This window comes from Coregonus clupeaformis, chromosome 16, assembly GCF_020615455.1.
Source record: "Coregonus clupeaformis isolate EN_2021a chromosome 16, ASM2061545v1, whole genome shotgun sequence".
NCBI classification, from domain to species: domain Eukaryota; kingdom Metazoa; phylum Chordata; class Actinopteri; order Salmoniformes; family Salmonidae; genus Coregonus; species Coregonus clupeaformis.
The window spans coordinates 43,746,258-43,764,368 of record NC_059207.1 but is presented as its reverse complement, the minus strand read 5'-3'; the positions used below and the strand labels follow the sequence as shown (position 1 = coordinate 43,764,368).

At 44.0% G+C, this 18,111-nt stretch overlaps 1 protein-coding gene across 2 annotated transcripts in view; it reads right to left on the bottom strand.

The window, feature by feature from the left end:
* Positions 1-6,842: 6,842 nt before the first annotated feature.
* Positions 6,843-18,111, bottom strand: part of iqgap2 (IQ motif containing GTPase activating protein 2) — an 86,253-nt gene continuing 74,984 nt past the window's right edge. For both annotated transcript variants that reach the window (XM_041901239.2, XM_041901240.2), the window contains exons 26-38: positions 17,755-17,979; positions 14,755-14,895; positions 13,755-13,839; positions 13,285-13,517; positions 12,527-12,659; positions 11,157-11,259; positions 10,782-10,923; positions 10,359-10,446; positions 9,934-10,146; positions 9,649-9,809; positions 9,241-9,384; positions 7,605-7,713; positions 6,843-7,337 (exon numbers count right to left, since the gene is read on the bottom strand). In XM_041901239.2, the coding sequence (XP_041757173.2) occupies positions 7,224-7,337; positions 7,605-7,713; positions 9,241-9,384; positions 9,649-9,809; positions 9,934-10,146; positions 10,359-10,446; positions 10,782-10,923; positions 11,157-11,259; positions 12,527-12,659; positions 13,285-13,517; positions 13,755-13,839; positions 14,755-14,895; positions 17,755-17,979 (1,891 nt within the window). In that variant the 3' untranslated portion in view covers positions 6,843-7,223. The remainder of the gene's footprint in view (positions 7,338-7,604; positions 7,714-9,240; positions 9,385-9,648; positions 9,810-9,933; positions 10,147-10,358; positions 10,447-10,781; positions 10,924-11,156; positions 11,260-12,526; positions 12,660-13,284; positions 13,518-13,754; positions 13,840-14,754; positions 14,896-17,754; positions 17,980-18,111) is intronic.

Genomic DNA, 18,111 nt, shown 5'->3' with positions numbered 1-18,111 from the left:
TTATAAATTGATTTGCATTTTAATGAGGGAAATAAGTATTTGACCCCTCTGCAAAACATGACTTAGTACTTGGTGGGAAAACCCTTGTTGGCAGACGTTTCTTGTAGTAGGCCTCCTGTAGCTCAGTTGGTAGAGCATGGCGCTTGCAACACCAGGGTTGTGGGTTCGATTCCCACGGGGGGCCAGTATAAAAATGTATGCACTAACTGTAAGTCGCTCTGGATAAGAGCGTCTGCTAAATGACTTAAATGTAAATGTAGTTGGCCACCAGGTTTGCACACATCTCGGGAGAGATTTTGTCCCACTCCTCTTTGCAGATCTTCTCCAAGTCATTAAGGTTTTGAGGCTGACGTTTGGCAACTCGAACCTTCAGCTCCCTCCACAGATTTTCTATGGGATTAAGGTCTGGAGACTGGCTAGGCCACTCCAGGACCTTAATGTGCTTCTTCTTGAGCCACTCCTTTGTTGCCTTGGCCGTGTGTTTTGGGTCATTGTCATGCTGGAATACCCATCCACGACCCATTTTCAATGCCCTGGCTGAGGGAAGGAGGTTCACACCCAAGATTTGACGGGACATGGCCCCGTCCATCGTCCCTTTGATGCGGTGAAGTTGTCCTGTCCCCTTAGCAGAAAAACACCCCCAAAGCATAATGTTTCCACCTCCATGTTTGACGGTGGGGATGGTGTTCTTGGGGTCATAGGCAGCATTCCTCCTCCTCCAAACACGGTAAGTTGAGTTGATGCCAAAGAGCTCGATTTTGGTCTCATCTGACCACAACACTTTCACCCAGTTCTCCTCTGAATCATTCAGATGTTCATTGGCAAACTTCAGACGGGCCTGTATATGTGCTTTCTTGAGCAGGGGGACCTTGCGGGCGCTGCAGGATTTCAGTCCTTCGCGGTGTAGTGTGTTACCAATTGTTTTCTTGGTGACTATGGTCCCAGCTGCCTTGAGATCATTGACAAGATCCTCCCGTATAGTTCTGGGCTGATTCCTCACCGTTCTCATGATCATTGCAACTCCACGAGGTGAGATCTTGCATGGAGCCCCAGGCCGAGGATGATTGACAGTTATTTTGTGTTTCTTCCATTTGCGAATAATCGCACCAACTGTTGTCACCTTCTCACCAAGCTGCTTGGCGAGGGTCTTGTAGCCCATTCCAGCCTTGTGTAGGTCTACAATCTTGTCCCTGACATCCTTGGAGAGCTCTTTGGTATTGGCCATGGTGGAGAGTTTGGAATCTGATTGATTGATTGCTTCTGTGGACAGGTGTATTTTATACAGGTAACACGTTGAGATTAGGAGCACTCCCTTTAAGAGTGTGCTCCTAATCTCAGCTCGTTACCTGTATAAAAGACAACTGGGAGCCAGACATCTTTCTGATTGAGAGGGGGTCAAATACTTATTTCCCTCATTAAAATGCAAATCAATTTATAACATTTTTGACATGCGTTTTTCTGGATTTTTGTGTTGTTATTCTGTCTCTCACAGTTCAAATAAACCTACCATTAAAATTATAGACTGATCATTTCTTTGTCAGTGGGAAAACGTACAAAATCAGCAGGGGATCAAATACTTTTTTCCCTCACTGTACAATGGATGATCACATTTAGTCTGTTTTATGCCTAATATTCATAGTATTTTTGCTATGTGTCATGCATATGAACCCAATTTTGTTCATTTGTATTGTTACTGAGAATACATCCTCATGTCCCGTGTATACAAATGTAAAACAAGCAGGGGTCTCTAGCCCCCCTTAAGGTTCTTGAGAGAGCAGCCAAGGAAGTGTGAGAAGGGAAGAAGTCCATTTGCGCAGAAGCAAGGGATGATTTTTTTTTTGACACTCTTCATTGACCAAAAAAATCTAACGAACATGTAACTGTGTGAAAGAGAGGCTTAGAGTAGGAGAGGCACACAAGGTCTTATCTGATGACATGGAATCTGAGCTTGCTAAACATATCAAGAAGTTAGAGGAACAGTTTCATGGGCTTCAAATGCAGAGAACTTGCCTATGAATTTGCACATCCAAACAACATCCCGGTCCCAGACAATTGGAAGGGTAAGTGATATTGAACAGTCTATATTTGAATGTAAGCATGCATTTAAGATATACAATATACCACACCCCCATTCCATTAATTAAACCTACCAGCACCATTACCCACTTACCCCAAGGCAGCACAACTTACCCTGTCCCTATGCGCAAAGTATATAATGGTGTCCTGTGGTGATTGTGCTGGTCCAAGAGACCACTTTTTTTGGACGTTATGTTTTCAAAACACCTGCTCATCAAACATTTCATTCCAAAATCATGGGCATTAATATGGAGTTGGTCCCAACTTTGCTGCTATATCCAAATGCAGTTTGTAACTCTGTAGTGAGTGTTGCAACCGAGGACAGAAGAAGATTTTTACGCGCTTCAGCACTCGGCGGTCCCGTTCTGTGAGCTTCTGTGGCCTACCACTTCGCGTTGACCAGGGCAGCTCTAGCAGGGCAGAAATGTGATGAACTGACTTGTTGGAAAGGTGGCATTCTATGACGGTGCCACATTGAAAGTCACTGACCTCTTCAGTACGGGCCATTCTACTGCCAATGTTTGTCTATGGAGATTGCATGGCTGTATGCTATTTGGTAAAAGACCAAGTCCATATTATGGCAAGAACAGCTCAAATAAGCAAAGAGAAACGACAGTCCATCATTACTTTAAGACATGAAGGTCAGTCAATACAGAACATTTCAAGAACTTTGAAAGTTTCTTCAAGTGCAGTCACAAAAACCATCAAGCACTATGATGAAACTGGCTCTCATGAGGACCGCCACAGGAATGGAAGACACAGTTACCTCTGCTGCAGAGGATAAGTTCATTAGTTACCAGCCTCAGAAATTGCAGCCCAAATAAATGCTTCACAGAGTTCAAGTAACAGACACATCTCAACATCAACTGTTCAGAGGGGACTGTGTGAATCAGGCCTTCATGGTTGAATTGCCGCAAAGAAACCACTACTAAAGGACACCAATAAGAAGAAGAGACTTGCTTGGGCCAAGAAACACAAGCAATGGACATTAGACTGGTGGAAATCTGTCCTTTGGTCTGGAGTCCAAATTGGAGATTTCTGGTTCCAACCGCCATTGTCCTTGTGAGACGCGATGTGGGTGAACAGCTGATCTCCGCATGTGTATTTCCCACCGTAAAGCATGGAGGAGGAGGTGTTATGGTGTGGGGGTGCTTTGCTGATGACACTGTCTGATTTATTTAGAATTCAAGGTACACTTAACCAGCATGGCTACCACAGCATTCTGCAGCGATACGCCATCCCATCTGGTTTGGGCTTAGCGGGACTATCACTTGTTTTTCAACAGGACAATGACCCAACACATTCTATTTTACCAAGAAGGAGAGTGATGGAGTGCTGCATCAGATGACCTGGCCTCCACAATCCCCCGACCTCAACCAAATTGAGATGGTTTGGGATGAGTCGGACCACAGAGTGAAGGAAAAGCAGCCAACAAGTGCTAAGCATATGTGGAAACTCATTCAAGACTGTTAGAAAAACATTCCAGGTGAAGCTGGTTGAGAGAATGCCAAGAGTGTGCAAAGCTGTCATCAAGGCAAAGGGTGGCTATTTGAAGAATCTCAAATATAAAATATATTTGTTTAACACTTTTTTTGGTTACTGCATGATTCCATATGTGTTATTTCATAGTTTTGATGTCTTCACTATTATTCTACAATATAGAAAATAGTAAAAATAAAGAAAAACCCTTGAATGAGTAGGTGTTCTAAAACTTGACCGGTATTGTATGTATCAAAATAAAATGTAATTGCTAAAATATACTGTAGTATAAAAATATAAATCATTTCACATTCCTTATATTAAGCAAAATGACAGCACAATTTCCTTGTTATTTTAATTTATGGATAGCCAGGGGCACACTCCAACACAGACATCATTTACAAATGAGTATGTGTTTAGCGAGTTGATCCGCCAGATCAGAGGCAGTAGAGTGAACAGGGATCATCTCTTGAGGAGTGCTTTAATTGGACCAGTTTCCTGTCCTGCTAGTTCCTAATGTATTGAGTACTTTCGGGTCTCAGGGAAAATGTATCGAGTAAAATGTACATTTTCTATAGGAATGTAGTGAAGTAAAAGTTGTCAAAAATATCAATAGTAAAGTACAGATACCACCCAAAACTACTTAAGTAGTACTTTAAGTAAAAACACTTCAAATACTTTACACCACTGGTCATAACTCATTGCCGCTGCTGTCTATGCGCCCTCTGCGGGAAAACGGCATTGGAAAACCCGTGGATATAGCCTGCAAGTAGCAGTTTGAGTCCGAGGATTAGTTCATATGTTGACAATATACAAACTTTTTTTTTCTAAATTCTGTACATCGATGCGACAACGTATGAAACAGCGTTGTTCATGTTGACAACTCGGAACAGAAAATCTGTTTTGGTTTGCGCATAAAACACATTATCTGTGAAGTGTTATTTTCCAGACAATGCATAATGCAAATTCCATGTCACATTTCAAAACCCAAAGTGCTGCGTAAAACAGTTTAAATGCATCAGCATAAGGGTCAATATTTTCCTCATGTAATTTTTTTGTATCATAACTTCAATGTTTAACTGTTCTATGAAAATAAACACTGAAGCAAAACAACTAAAGACATTTTACATATCATTGTGTGGCATAGGCTGAAGTTTGGAGAGCAAAACGTCTAACAACCAATAAACCATGGCTGTAATTTACTGTTCTCCTAAATTGACTATGCAGGCAAAAGTGTGAGGGGAAACTCCAGTCGGCCTTCTTAATGGTCAGCGTTTAGAACCAATTAAAATACATGTTGGGTTTGACAGTTAAAAAACGAATCATTCTTTATTATTTATAATGACCAAACAATTATCTTTTTAAATAATTTTCTTATAGTACTGAGTGTTAGTTGTTATAACAAACAAGCAAATCATATACAGATATTTTGATTTAACCTCATTAAAACATTTGAAATTATTTTAATTTATACTTGACAGTACAATCTGTTTAAAAAGCAGTGAAACTAGGACGAATAACTGTTAATTAATAGTCTTTAAAAGAGGCACAGCTTCCCAATGTACTGTATGTGGATTAAAAAGGCACTGGTTAACTACTTAAATCCATGCTGGCTATAGCTGGACATGGAATGTTGCGGTCTAAACTCCCATTCTGACCATTAGGCAGTAGTGCATTGTCCAAACATACTTTTTTTAAACAAAAAAACATACTTTCTTTTTTTGACAATAACAATGTGGTGTTTCCTTACAGTGCATTCGTAAAGTATTCAGACCCCTTGTCTTTTTCCACATTTTGTTACTTTACAGCCTAAAATGTTATGTTTTCCTCATCAATCTACACACAGTACCCCATAATGATAAAACGAAAACAGGTTTTTAGAAAACAGAAATACCTTACTTGCATACGTTTTCAGACCCTTTGCTATGAGACTCGAAATTGCGCTCAGGTGCATTCTGTTTCCATTGATCATCCTTGATGTTTCTACAATTTGATTGGAGTCCACCTGTGGTAAATTCAATTGATTGGACATGATTTGGAAAGGCACACACCTGTCTATACAAGGTCCCACAGTTGACAGTGCATGTCAGAGCAAAATTGTCCATAGAACTCAGAGACAGGATTGTGTTGAGGCACAGATCTGGGGAAGGGTACCAAAAAATGCCTGCAGCATTGAAGGTACCGAAGAACACAGTGGCCTCCATCATTCTTAAATGGAAGAAGTTTGGAACCACCAAGACTCTTCCTAGAGCTGGCCGCCCGGCCAAACTGGGCAATCTGGGGAGAAGGGCCTTGGTCAGGGAGGTGACCATGAACCCGATGGTGACTCTGACAGAGCTCCTCAGTGGAGATGGGAGAACCTTCCAGAAGGACAACCATCTCTGCAGCACTCCACCAATCAGGGCTTAGTGGTAAAGTGGCCAGACGGAAGCCACTTCCTCAGGAAAAGAAACATGACAGCCCGCTTGGAGTTTGCCAAAAGGCACCTAAAGACTCTCAGACCATGAGAAACAAGATTTTCTGGTCTAATGAAATCAACAATTGAACTCTTTGGCCTGAATGCTAAGTGTCACGTCTGGAGGAAACCTGGCACCATCCCTACGGTGAAGCATGGTGGTGGCAGCATTGTGCTGTGGGGATGTTTTTCAGCGGAAGGGACTGGGAGACTAGTCAGGATCGAGGGAAAGATGAACAGAGCAAAGTACAGAGAGATCCTTGATGAAAAGGGGCGGCAGGTAGCTTAGTGGTTAAGAGCGTTGTGCCAGTAACCGAAAGGTCGGTGCTTCTAATCCCCGAGCCGACTAGGTGAAATATCTGACGATGTGCCCTTGAGCAAGGCACTTAACCCTAATTGCTCCTGTAAGTCGATCTGGATAAGAGTGTCTGCTAAATGACTAAAAAAAAAACCTGCTCAAGAGTTCTCAGGACCTCAGACTAGGGCGAAGGGTCACCTTCCAACAGGTCAACGACCCTAAGCACACAGCCAAGGCAACACAGGAGTTGCTTCAGGACAAGTCTCAATGTCCTTGAGTGGCCAAATACAGGTGTATACATACCCAAGAAGACTCAAGGCTGTAATCGCTGCCAAAGGTGCTTCAACAAAGTACTGAGTAAAGAGTCTGAATACTTATGTAAATGTTTATTTCAGTTAAAACATTTTTTATAAATTAGCAAACATTTCTAAAAACCTGTTTTTGCTTTGTCATTACGGGCTGTTGTGTGTAGATTGATGAGGGGGGAAAAAACAATTTAATTAATTTTAGAATAAGGCTGTAAAGTAACAAAATGTGGAAAAAGTCAAGGGTCTGAATACTTTCTGAATGCACTGTATATAACTTCTACATATCAAATGTAAATGTCATTATAATATACTTTTGAAAAATATATTCCATGTACAATTAATTACCCAGTGGAAAACTGAACATAAAAAAATAAAAAATAATTAAGCAACAGATGTAACATTTCAATGTGACCTTCATTTTGGTATAAAGTGATTAATCAAATCAGTGTGTGTGGCTCACCAGCCTGAGGATGGTCAGTCAGACATACAGAACACGTTACGCACCATTCAAACGTCCTATCCCAATTGTTGCTTTGTCACAAGGCACACAATCCTTTCACACGTATGCCCACCATCTTTCCCCCTCCATCTTTGGTTTAATAATCCCTCATTTTCCATAGAACTTCTTGTTGAGGAGGAAGATGAGCAGGTTGACGTTGACTTTGGCCTTGTCAAACATCTTCATCACCGCCACTCCCTCGTACTGCAGCTGGAGCAGGTCCTAGACAGGGACAGTGACACAGATAGTCAACAGACAGGGACAGAGACATCAGACAGTCAACTATGGTACTACGGTCATAGATAAAATATATATATTTTTAAATAATTATGGAACTATGGCTGGAGGAGGTCCTAGACGGGGACAGAGACAACAGACAGAGACACAAACAGTCAACAGACAGGGACAGGGAACTATCAGTCTGTCAGCATGACTGAGTGAGGAGCCTTGAAAACCATGAGTCGTCATAATTTTGGGGAAAAGCATCACCTGGAAATGGAGTTGGACCTTTTCCATCTCAACTCCCATAAACTTGGCCTTCACCTCAAAGTCCCCAACTTCCTCACTGGGAGAGATGTCAAACATGACATTTTTTAACCTGAGAGAAAAGACAAAAACATGGGATTGAATTAATGAGTCAAATGAAAAGACAGGATACAGACAGATGGGCGGAGGGCGTAGCTTAGTCGTTAAGAGCGTAGTGCCAGTAACCGAAAGGTCGCTGGTTCTAATCCCCGAGCCGACTAGGTGAAAAATCTGTCAATGTGCCCTTGAGCAAGGCACTTAACCCTAATTGCTCCTGTAAATCGCTCTGGATAAGAGCGTCTGCTAAATGACTAAAATGTAAAATGTAAATGTAAAATAATGATCAACTCTAGTCCTGCTATTGTCTGCAGGTCACAATGTCAGACAGACTTGATTTTTGATCAGAAATATAAAGCTTAGATATCCAATTTTCTCAAAAAGTTTCCACCTTGTTTATTTTCTGAAATGCTTTGACGATATTGGGCCATAGTGTTGTGTGTTTAACTGGCTTTAAAGAGGACATAGCGATGTCTTCTAGATACTAGCTCTCGGTTTCCTCTTTGACATGGCCTGGAACTCCCAGAGCAGTGATGAGCCACAGGAGCTGACTTTGGCTCTCCTCAGCGCCACTCTAGCTTGAACAGCCTGGCCAAAACAGGAAGGACAGGAGCAAGTGTTCAGAGAGATGGAGAGAGAGAGGGAGAGAGAAAGTGAAGAAGAGAGTGGGGAATAGAGCAAAAAAGACAGAGAGAGAGACAGAACACGGTGGGCGTCTGTATGGACAATGTCCCTTAATGAGGTTGTTCCTTCCTCCCTATCTCACACAGAGCTGACACAGCTCACTCCTCACATCAAACACCTGCCCTTGTCCCCATCCCAATTCTTTACCAATGCATCCTTCCTTCCTCCCTTTATTTCCAGATATCACTGATCTGATTGGTGAAAGCTATGAAAGACTCATGCCTTTGTGTAAGTATTGGAGAATGTTCCCTTGACTACCACAATACCCGAGACCTAGTATGGTACCAACTCACTTCAGGAAGGACATCTGCTGTTATGATTCTAAACGGTCAGATCGCTAGCAACAATGACAAGAAGCTGCCATGTGGGGAATCGTAGGTCGCTTGTTTCAGTTGTATCTTGTTCTTGATACCATGTCTTGTTTTGAGGTGTTTTGACTGATGTCATGTCTATGATAATATGGCAAGAATTTGCTAGCTAGCTAACTAACAACTGTAACAATATATTTGAGAGACAACAAATGCTTATTGTGCAAATGTATTTACAGTATGTTTTCAATAAACATTTGCATACGAAATATAGTTTACAATATAGTCCTATGATTCTAAGGCAACCTCCTCTGTTTCGCCCCGAAGATGTGCACGCATCAGTTTTGTTGCTAAACAACACACCCGTCTATACTCCAAGTCAACCACACACTACCTCAAATCACAAAACCATAGCTGTTTGTTGTAAAAAGTTTCCCCGTTGCATAACATTTTGCTACGGTTTGAAATAGTGTGTACAAATGAATACTACTCCGGTTTCGGAAAGCTGATGTCACTGCACAATGCTAAGCTAGCTAGGACCAGCCACTCACTGGTTGGTCTGCAGCCCCTCTATCTCCAGGATCACTCCCTTCTCGTGCAGTCGGGCCGCCGTGTACTTCAGAGACTGATGCTTCCACTTCTTACTGCCCTTCTCCTCCACTTTCCTGTCTAGCTTGATGGACCGCCGCGCGTTCCTATGGACACACACACACACACACCAGATAAGACACACCCATGGAAGTCACACAAACATACATACCTCACACATCATGTCTTGAATGGGGCCATGATCAAACTTCAATGACAACAGCAATGACAATGTATTTCAAAACTAGCCTATATGGCCCAATTCCAAACCAATCCCTCCTTTCTATCTCTAGATCCTTGTTGACTTGAAGTTCAGATGAACTTCGACTTATGATTAGCGGCGAGGGATGGGTTTTGTAGGGAACACTCACTTCCTGTTGAGGTTGTCGAGGCAGGTCTTGATGTAAGTATCGTAGTAGTTGGTCTGGTCCTGATAGAATGCTGTCTTGGAGTTGAGCGCACTCAGTGTCTGCTGGAGCTTCACCAGCTCCGCCTTCCTCCTCTGTCTGTAGCGTCTCTGGTAACGAATGTCCTGTCAATCACACACAGAAGGGACATGATTGGTTAAATTGGTTATCTACGACACAAACTCTGAAGGGCATCAGTGTGCATGTGTCTCTGTGCTTGTGTGTGTTTGCGCGCGTGTGTGTTCGTACCTTGGAGATGTCATTGATGAGGTCCTGGTACTTGTTGCTAGCGGTGACGAGGCCAGCCTGCTCCAGGGTTCGGAGGTTGCGGAGGATCTTCCTCTTCTTCTGCTCTAGAGGCAGCTGTCTGTCCTCCAGCACCGCCTGGCTGCTCTTCAGCCCCTCTGGGGTCTGGGCGTCCTGCACCGCACGCAGTGCCACCAACTTAGCATGCTCACACTCCTGCACCACAGCACAGGACAGCACAGGACAGCACAGGTAGGAAGAGAGGCAGACACACAAAAACAGAAAGGAAAGTTAGCATGACTAGTCTTTCCCACCCCGGCACGGCACAAAGGGAAAAGCATGAAAATAAAACCACTTTGATAGAGAAGTAGGCTATTTGAGGTGTGTGGTTGGCTGGGCTGGTATAGGGGTCATGATGATGACATCACCTGGAGGGCAGAGGCTGGGGTCTCCAGGGTCTCTGGGAGAGTGTCTCCTGGCTGCATCCTGATCACATCTACTATCAGCTTCTTAGTCCTGAGAGAGAGCGAGAGAGAGAGGATTATAATGTAATTTCAACTAAACAGGATTTTAATGAAATTTCAACTAAACAGCGTAGCTCTCCTCAAACATTTAAGTGTTGTTGATTTGGTTTGAAAATAAAATGGCAGTGTTGAGCTCTGGCCTCTGCTTTGCACTGGGCTCAGGGGGAGAGCAAACATCTTGCTATGTTAACACACACACAATGGACATGCCACTGTCCCGTTGTCCCATTCCCTGACCCTGCAGTAGGGCATGACACCACTCAAACACACTTCCTGTTTTCTGCCCCAGTGCATTGTGGACCATTTGGGACTCATCCAATGTCTTACTTCATCATCAGGCCTTTCGTGTCCTTGTCATCTCCCTCCAGCAGCTCAAACTTGTTGGTGAGTGTGAGGGAGATCTCCGTCTTAGCCAGCTGACTCAGGGTGCTCTCCTTGTTGGGATTGTTAGGATCCACGGCTCCTTCACCTTGAGAAAAGACAAACATGCTTAGCTCTCCCTGCAGGCAGCTTCCGGACTCATTCTGAGACTGTTTGTAGAAACCTTACATGATTTATACAGACGTTTTTGTAAAACATGCGTATCACAAATTAGGATTCTGCCCTGTAAATGGATCTTGTAACTTATAATGCCGGGTGTTTCTTAATGTTTGGGAGGAACTGTGGAGTGCAAGAGGTATAGTGTGGTGGTGTCTGTGGTACCCAGCAGTGCCTCCACATCAGGCGCGTCCCCCAGGTCCTCCAGCAGCTCATGCAGCAGGTCATTGTGGTCGGGGGAGATGGCCTCCAGGTGCTCCAACACCAGCTAGGACACACAACATGGTTAACACTAGCTAGGACACACACACAACATGGTTAACACTAGCTAGGACACACACACAACATGGTTAACACTAGCTAGGACACACACAACATGGTTAACACTAGCTAGGACACACACACACACACACACACACACAACATGGTTAACACTAGCTAGGACACACACAACATGGTTAACACTAGCTAGGACACACACACACACACACACAACATGGTTAACACTAGCTAGGACACACACACACACAACATGGTTAACACTAGCTAGGACACACACACACACAACATGGTTAACACTAGCTAGGACACACACACAACATGGTTAACACTAGCTAGGACACACACACAACATGGTTAACACTAGCTAGGACACACACACACAACATGGTTAACACTAGCTAGGACACACACACACACACAACACGGTTAACACTAGCTAGGACACACACACACAACATGGTTAACACTAGCTAGGACACACACACAACATGGTTAACACTAGCTAGGACACACACACAACACGGTTAACACTAGCTAGGACACACACACACAACACGGTTAACACTAGCTAGGACACACACACACAACACGGTTAACACTAGCTAGGACACACACAACATCATTAACACTAGCTAGGACACACAACATGGTTAACACTAGCTAGGACACACACAACATGGTTAACACTAGCTAGGACACACACACAACATGGTTAACACTAGCTAGGACACACACATGGTTAACACTAGCTAGGACACACACACAACACTTTTGTGTTATCTACTAGACACGCTCTTCTCCAACCCTAGGCCTCTCCAGCTCAAGATGTATGTAAGCTCAGTGTGAGATAACAGTTTATGAGGTCAGCCCTGTTTTTCTAGATCACGCTCAGCCCTCCATCCCTCTCTTTATCGGTAGACAGATAAAGACCTCTCATCTGAGGCGTCTAGAACCTCTGATGTCCTCCGTTCTACACGAGAGATCTGTCACCATTACCACTCCCTTACCCAGGATATGGAGATAAGAGAAGGGGAGAAAGAGGGGAAGATGAAGGAGACAAGGAGAAAAAAGGAGGGAGAGAGTTCCTTTGGTTCCAGAGAGGGGCAGTAGAGTCCTAGGTCACATCCCAAATGGCACCTTATTCCATATATAGTGCACTACCTTTGACCAGGGCCCATAGAGCTCTGGTCAAAGTTAGTGCACTATATAGGAAATGGGGTGCCATTTGGGATGCAGCCATAGCCTGGGCGTACCGAGTGTGTGTTGATGATCTCATCTATAGAGATGTAGATGACAGGCTTGCTCAGAGTCACCATATCAGAGTACTCATCCACGTTAAACTTCTCCTCTGGCTCGGGGACGTCACACGCAGCCTGGAAAAACACCCTGCAAGACAGGATCAAAGCATTCAGGTTATTTCCGAAGATAACTGGACACATGGGTAATAGTAATATCATCAGTTTACAAGGAACCAGATATTTCTGATATCTAGCCCAAAACAACAAATAATATTGAAATCAACATAACGGCTTAAAGACTAAACATATCCTGTTGAATCAGGGTTTCTTCAAGAAAATTGACAGTTGTGGTTTTCAGTGACTGGAGTTCTAACTGATTTCAAGTAAAGATGAGTCAATTCTGATTGGAGGGAGGGGCAGAGAACTCTGGGAACGCAACCCTGTGTCCCTTTCTCTCTGTGTGTGTGTGTGTGTGTGTCTCTAATGTTGAGTTTGAGTGAAGACACACTACCCCATTTTCCTTGCCGACACTGCACTATCACACAGACTCTTTCTCCTGGCTCACCTCTGGCTCACCTCCGCTCACATGTCAACTTAACCCTGTTCTGACCTTTCTGTGACCTCCCAAGCATTTACTGCTACAGCCCTCTCTTTTTCTTATCTGATTCCCTTCTGCTTTATTAGATGGAACATTTCTCTCTATGAGCAGTTCTATCCGGAGTGAAAGTGAACGTTAGCCAATAGGCTTGGGAGTTGTAGTTCTTTACTATCACCTGAACTTCTGGTAGGTCTGGGAGATGTAGTTATTCATGGAGGTCATGTGGGCATTCTCTCCCTCGAACAGCTTGTTGGCGGCGGCATGCTGCAGCATCTTGGCCACGGAGCCCAGGTTTCGACGCTGGTCAGAGTGGAGCTGACCTCCGGCTGACATGTCGATGATGTCGAAGCCGTCCGGAGCCACTATGGCTGGGTTCATGTAGCGGTAGTAGAGCAGGTTCCCTACAATCTGACAGCCGACACACTCCGTTAAACGTGGCTGTATAGATTCCCAAAGGGCTGTTATATCTAAGGACCTGTATTAACCAGTGCAAACTGGAGCTGGATGATATGCATGGGGACGATTGTGTCAGTGAACACTAGAGGAACCATAACAATATCCACAACAATATCAGCAATATGCATGGAAGGTATATGAACAGCAAAGGAAAGATCTAATGTAACATGTAACACTCAGGTCTTATACCTTCAACAACTCATCCTCTGTAGCATCAGGGAACTTTTCATGAAGGGAATGCTTCAGGACCTTTGCAATGTATCTCATGCCATAGCTACATGCAAAACAAAACATGGAAATGATGTAAAATTGACAGGCATTACATAGATACACAACACAGTGAATTGATGCACAAATGATAGGAAGCAATAACATAAAATGCAGGGGACCATGACCATTTCAGAATGAGGGGTGTAGTTTGGTCTGTTGTATAACATAATACCATGGTTGACCCACTATGGAGTAAATTGAGCACTGCAGAGTGTGGAGTCAACAGTTGTCTAAACCAGCAACATGGATGGTTTCTAACCCTCTATAAGCATGGTTTTGTTTACCCTTCCATAAACACACCACATGGTTGCCTCCCAAATTTACATTTTAGTCATTTTAGCAGACGCTTTTATCCTGAGCGACTTACAGTTAGTGAGTGCATACATTATTTTTTTATTTTTTCATACTGGCCGTTGCAAACGTCATGCTCTACCAACTGAGCTACATCCCTGCCGGCCATTCCCTCCCCTACCCTGGACGACGCTGGGCCAATTGTGCGCCGCCCCATGGATCTCCCGGTCGCGGCCGGCTACGACAGAGCCTGGATTCGAACCAGGATCTCTAGTGGCACAGCTAGCACTGCGATGCAGTGCCTTAGACCACTGCCCCTTAGACCAAATGGCACCCTGTCCCCTTTATAGTGCATAGGGTGCCATTTGGGGCGCACACTGACAGTTTGGGTTTCTGCCCTGGCCCAGACTGACAGGATGTTGTCTAGTCCTGTTCCCATACAGCTTCACCTTCAAAATGCATCCTTCCATCCTCCCTTGGAGTGATCACTGATCTATCACTATTGGAGTTCTGCTACATAGCTTTTACAGAACTACTGATGTCAGATCAGTGATTGCATCAAGAGAGAAAAGGAAGGAAAGAAAGACGTGTGTATTTTTAAAGAATTCCAAAAAGGCCTGAGACTTACGGGATGTTATCCAGTGATGACACGATGGAGTTGAGCACTTTGTCTGTGGCCGTCCGCAGCGCCTGACTGGAGGACTCCAGCCTGGCGCGCACTTCCTTGTGTGACATGGCCTGGTCCGGGGTCACCTCGTAGGGCAGTTTACTGAGAGAGGCAGGACAACAGTGAGGTCAATGTGTGTATGTGTGTGTGTGCATGTGTGTGTCAGACCTGGGTTCAAATACAGTACTTAATTGTATTTGATTATTTAAAATACTTATTTTCTGTGTATTTGAGTACTTTCAAATAACGTGGCCCGACTATTGGAAGTATTTTCAAATAATTTCCTATAAATAGCCTACTATTTGAAGTATTTTCAAATACTATTTTCAAATGCCTGGGTTAAATGCATGGGAGTGTATTTGAGTAAGTGTATTTTCAAATAAAACATATCTAAATACTTACTTCCAAATGTCTTTGAAAGTTATTGAAATACCCTAAATAGTATTTGAACCCAGGGCTAACAATAAATGCACTATGTGGGTTCAATGCTGTAAAACAATTGATGGTAGTGACTTCCCATTACTATCACTTATTAGGCCTAATTTATTCACATTGCTTTACCAAATGAAAATATTTTAGTTGTGTATATTACATATGTTTTTAGTATGACGACGACTTTATTATTTTATTTATAAAACCACAATGATGGTAGTGACTGCCCATTACTGCATATCACTTGTTAATAATAATATAATAATATGCCATTTAGCAGACGCTTTTATCCAAAGCGACTTACAGTCATGTGCGCATAAATGTTTAGGTATGGGGCATAAATGTTTAGGTATGGGTGGTCCCGGGGATCGAACCCACTACCCTGGCGTTACAAGCGCCATGCTCTACCAATTGAGCTATACATTACTTTGGTAAAATATTTCAGTTCTTGTGTATATTAAATTTTTTATTTGATGACTTATTATTTTATTCCTAGTCATCATCTCATCTCTGCTCAGGCAGTAGCAGCCAGCCATCTATCTATCTCTGTGCTCCCCAAAGAGTCATCCTTCAGGCTGGTAGGCTAGCCTAGCTGGCTAGCTGCCTTACGAAATCTCTATTTCAGTAGTTCTTCAAAGTAGATAAGGCATACTTTTAAGACTGCCAAACAACAACTATCAATCAATTAGATGTATTTTCGGGTAGAGAAACACCTAAGCAACCGCTCTCTATCCCTCTCGTGTCCATCGCTCTTCCTCTCCGTGTCTGTCTGCGGCACTGAGGTATAATAAGAACACATCTGCCGGCCCCCAATGGATTCTGGTCATTGTAGTTAATTGCCACATTTTCTGCACTTAACTATGATGAGTTGGACAACATGTCCCAGAGCGAAATCTCTCTAGAGAAATGGCACACGGCGCGTTGAGCGCACAGAAAAATAACAATTGAACCGACGTCAGTCAACTAAACTCAGCAAAAAAAGAAACGTCCCTTTTTCAGGACACTGTCTTTCAAAGGTAATTCGTGAAAATCCAAATTACTTCACAGATCTTCATTGTAAAGGGTTTAAACACTGTTTCCCATGCTTGTTCAATGAACCCTAAACAATTCATGAACATGCACCTGTGGAACGGGCGTTAAGACACTAACAGCTTACAGATGGTAGGCAATTAAGGTCACAGTTATGAAAACTTAGGACACTAAAGCGGCCTTTCTACTGACTCTGAAAAACACCAAAAGAAAGATGCCCAGGGTCCCTGCTCATCTGCTTGAACGTGCCTTAGGCATGCTGCAAGGAGGCATGAGGACTGCAGATGTGGCCAGAGCAATAAATTGCAATGTCCGTACTGTGAGACGCCTCAGACAGCGCTACAGGGAGACAGGACGGACAGTTGATTGTCCTCGCAGTGGCAGACCATGTGTAACAACAGCTGCACAGGATCGGTACATCCGAACATCACACCTGCGGGACAGGTACAGGATGGCAACAACTGCCCGAGTTACACCAGGAACGCACAATCCCTCCATCAGTGCTCAGACTGTCCGCAATAGGCTGAGAAAGGCTGGACTGAGGGCTTGTAGGCCTGTTGTAAGACAGGTCCTCACCAGACATCACCGGCAACAACGTCGCCTATGGGCACAAACCCACCGTCGCTGGACCAGACAGGACTGGCAAAAAGTGCTCTTCAATGACGAGTCGCGGTTTTATCTCACCAGGGGTGATGGTCGGATTCGCGTTTATCGTCGAAGGAATGAGCGTTACACGGAGGCCTGTACTCAGGAGCAGGATCGATTTGGAGGTGGAGGGTCCGTCATGGTTTGGGGCGGTGTGTCACAGCATCATCGGACTGAGCTTGTTGTCATTGCAGGCAATCTCAACGCTGTGCGTTACAGGGAAGACATCCTCCTCCCTCATGTGGTACCCTTCCTGCAGGCTCATCCTGACATGACCCTCCAGCATGACAATGCCACCAGCCATAATGCTCGTTCTGTGCGTGATTTCCTGCAAGACAGGAATGTCAGTGTTCTGCCATGGCCAGCGAAGAGCCTGGATCTCAATCCCATTGAGCACGTCTGGGACCTGTTGGATCGGAGGGTGAGGGCTAGGGCCATTCTCCCCAGTAATGTCCGGGAACTTGCAGGTGCCTTGGTGGAAGAGTGGGGTAACATCTCACAGCAAGAACTGGCAAATCTGGTGCAGTCCATGAGGAGTAGATGCACTGCAGTACTTAATGCAGCTGGTGGCCACACCAGATACTGACTGTTACTTTAGATTTTGACCCCCCCTTTGTTCAGGGACACATTATTCCATTTCTGTTAGTCACATGTCTGTGGAACTTGTTCAGTTTATGTCTCAGTTGTTGAATCTTGTTATGTTCATACAAATATTTACACGTTAGGCTTGCTGAAAATAAACGCAGTTGACAGTGAGAGGACGTTTCTTTTTTTGCTGAGTTTAGTTATTTAAAAACCGAAAATAAACCGAAATGTTGGTTAATCACTCAGCACTAGTGTGTGTGTGCCCCCCACCTGGCCTCTCCAGTGTTGGTCTCCAGCTGGTTGACCCAGGCCTTGTACACATCCACTGGGTTGGTGTTGATGCCCAGGCCCTTGTCCTCGATGATCTCCTTGATGACAGGCGCCAGCAGCTGCCTCAGTGTGTTGTGACCGCGGGCTCCGCGGTTGAAGCTCACCACCATCTTGATGACCGTGGGGTTCCCGGTCACGATGTCCTGGATCTGGTCCACCTTGGACCTGAGGGGGAGAGATACTTTTTATCATACAACTTTATTATTCCTTTATATTCATATTCAATCAGCAAACATCAGACACCAATTTAAGAACAAATTATATATAATACTGTATATGATTGGAGAGGGTCCTTGA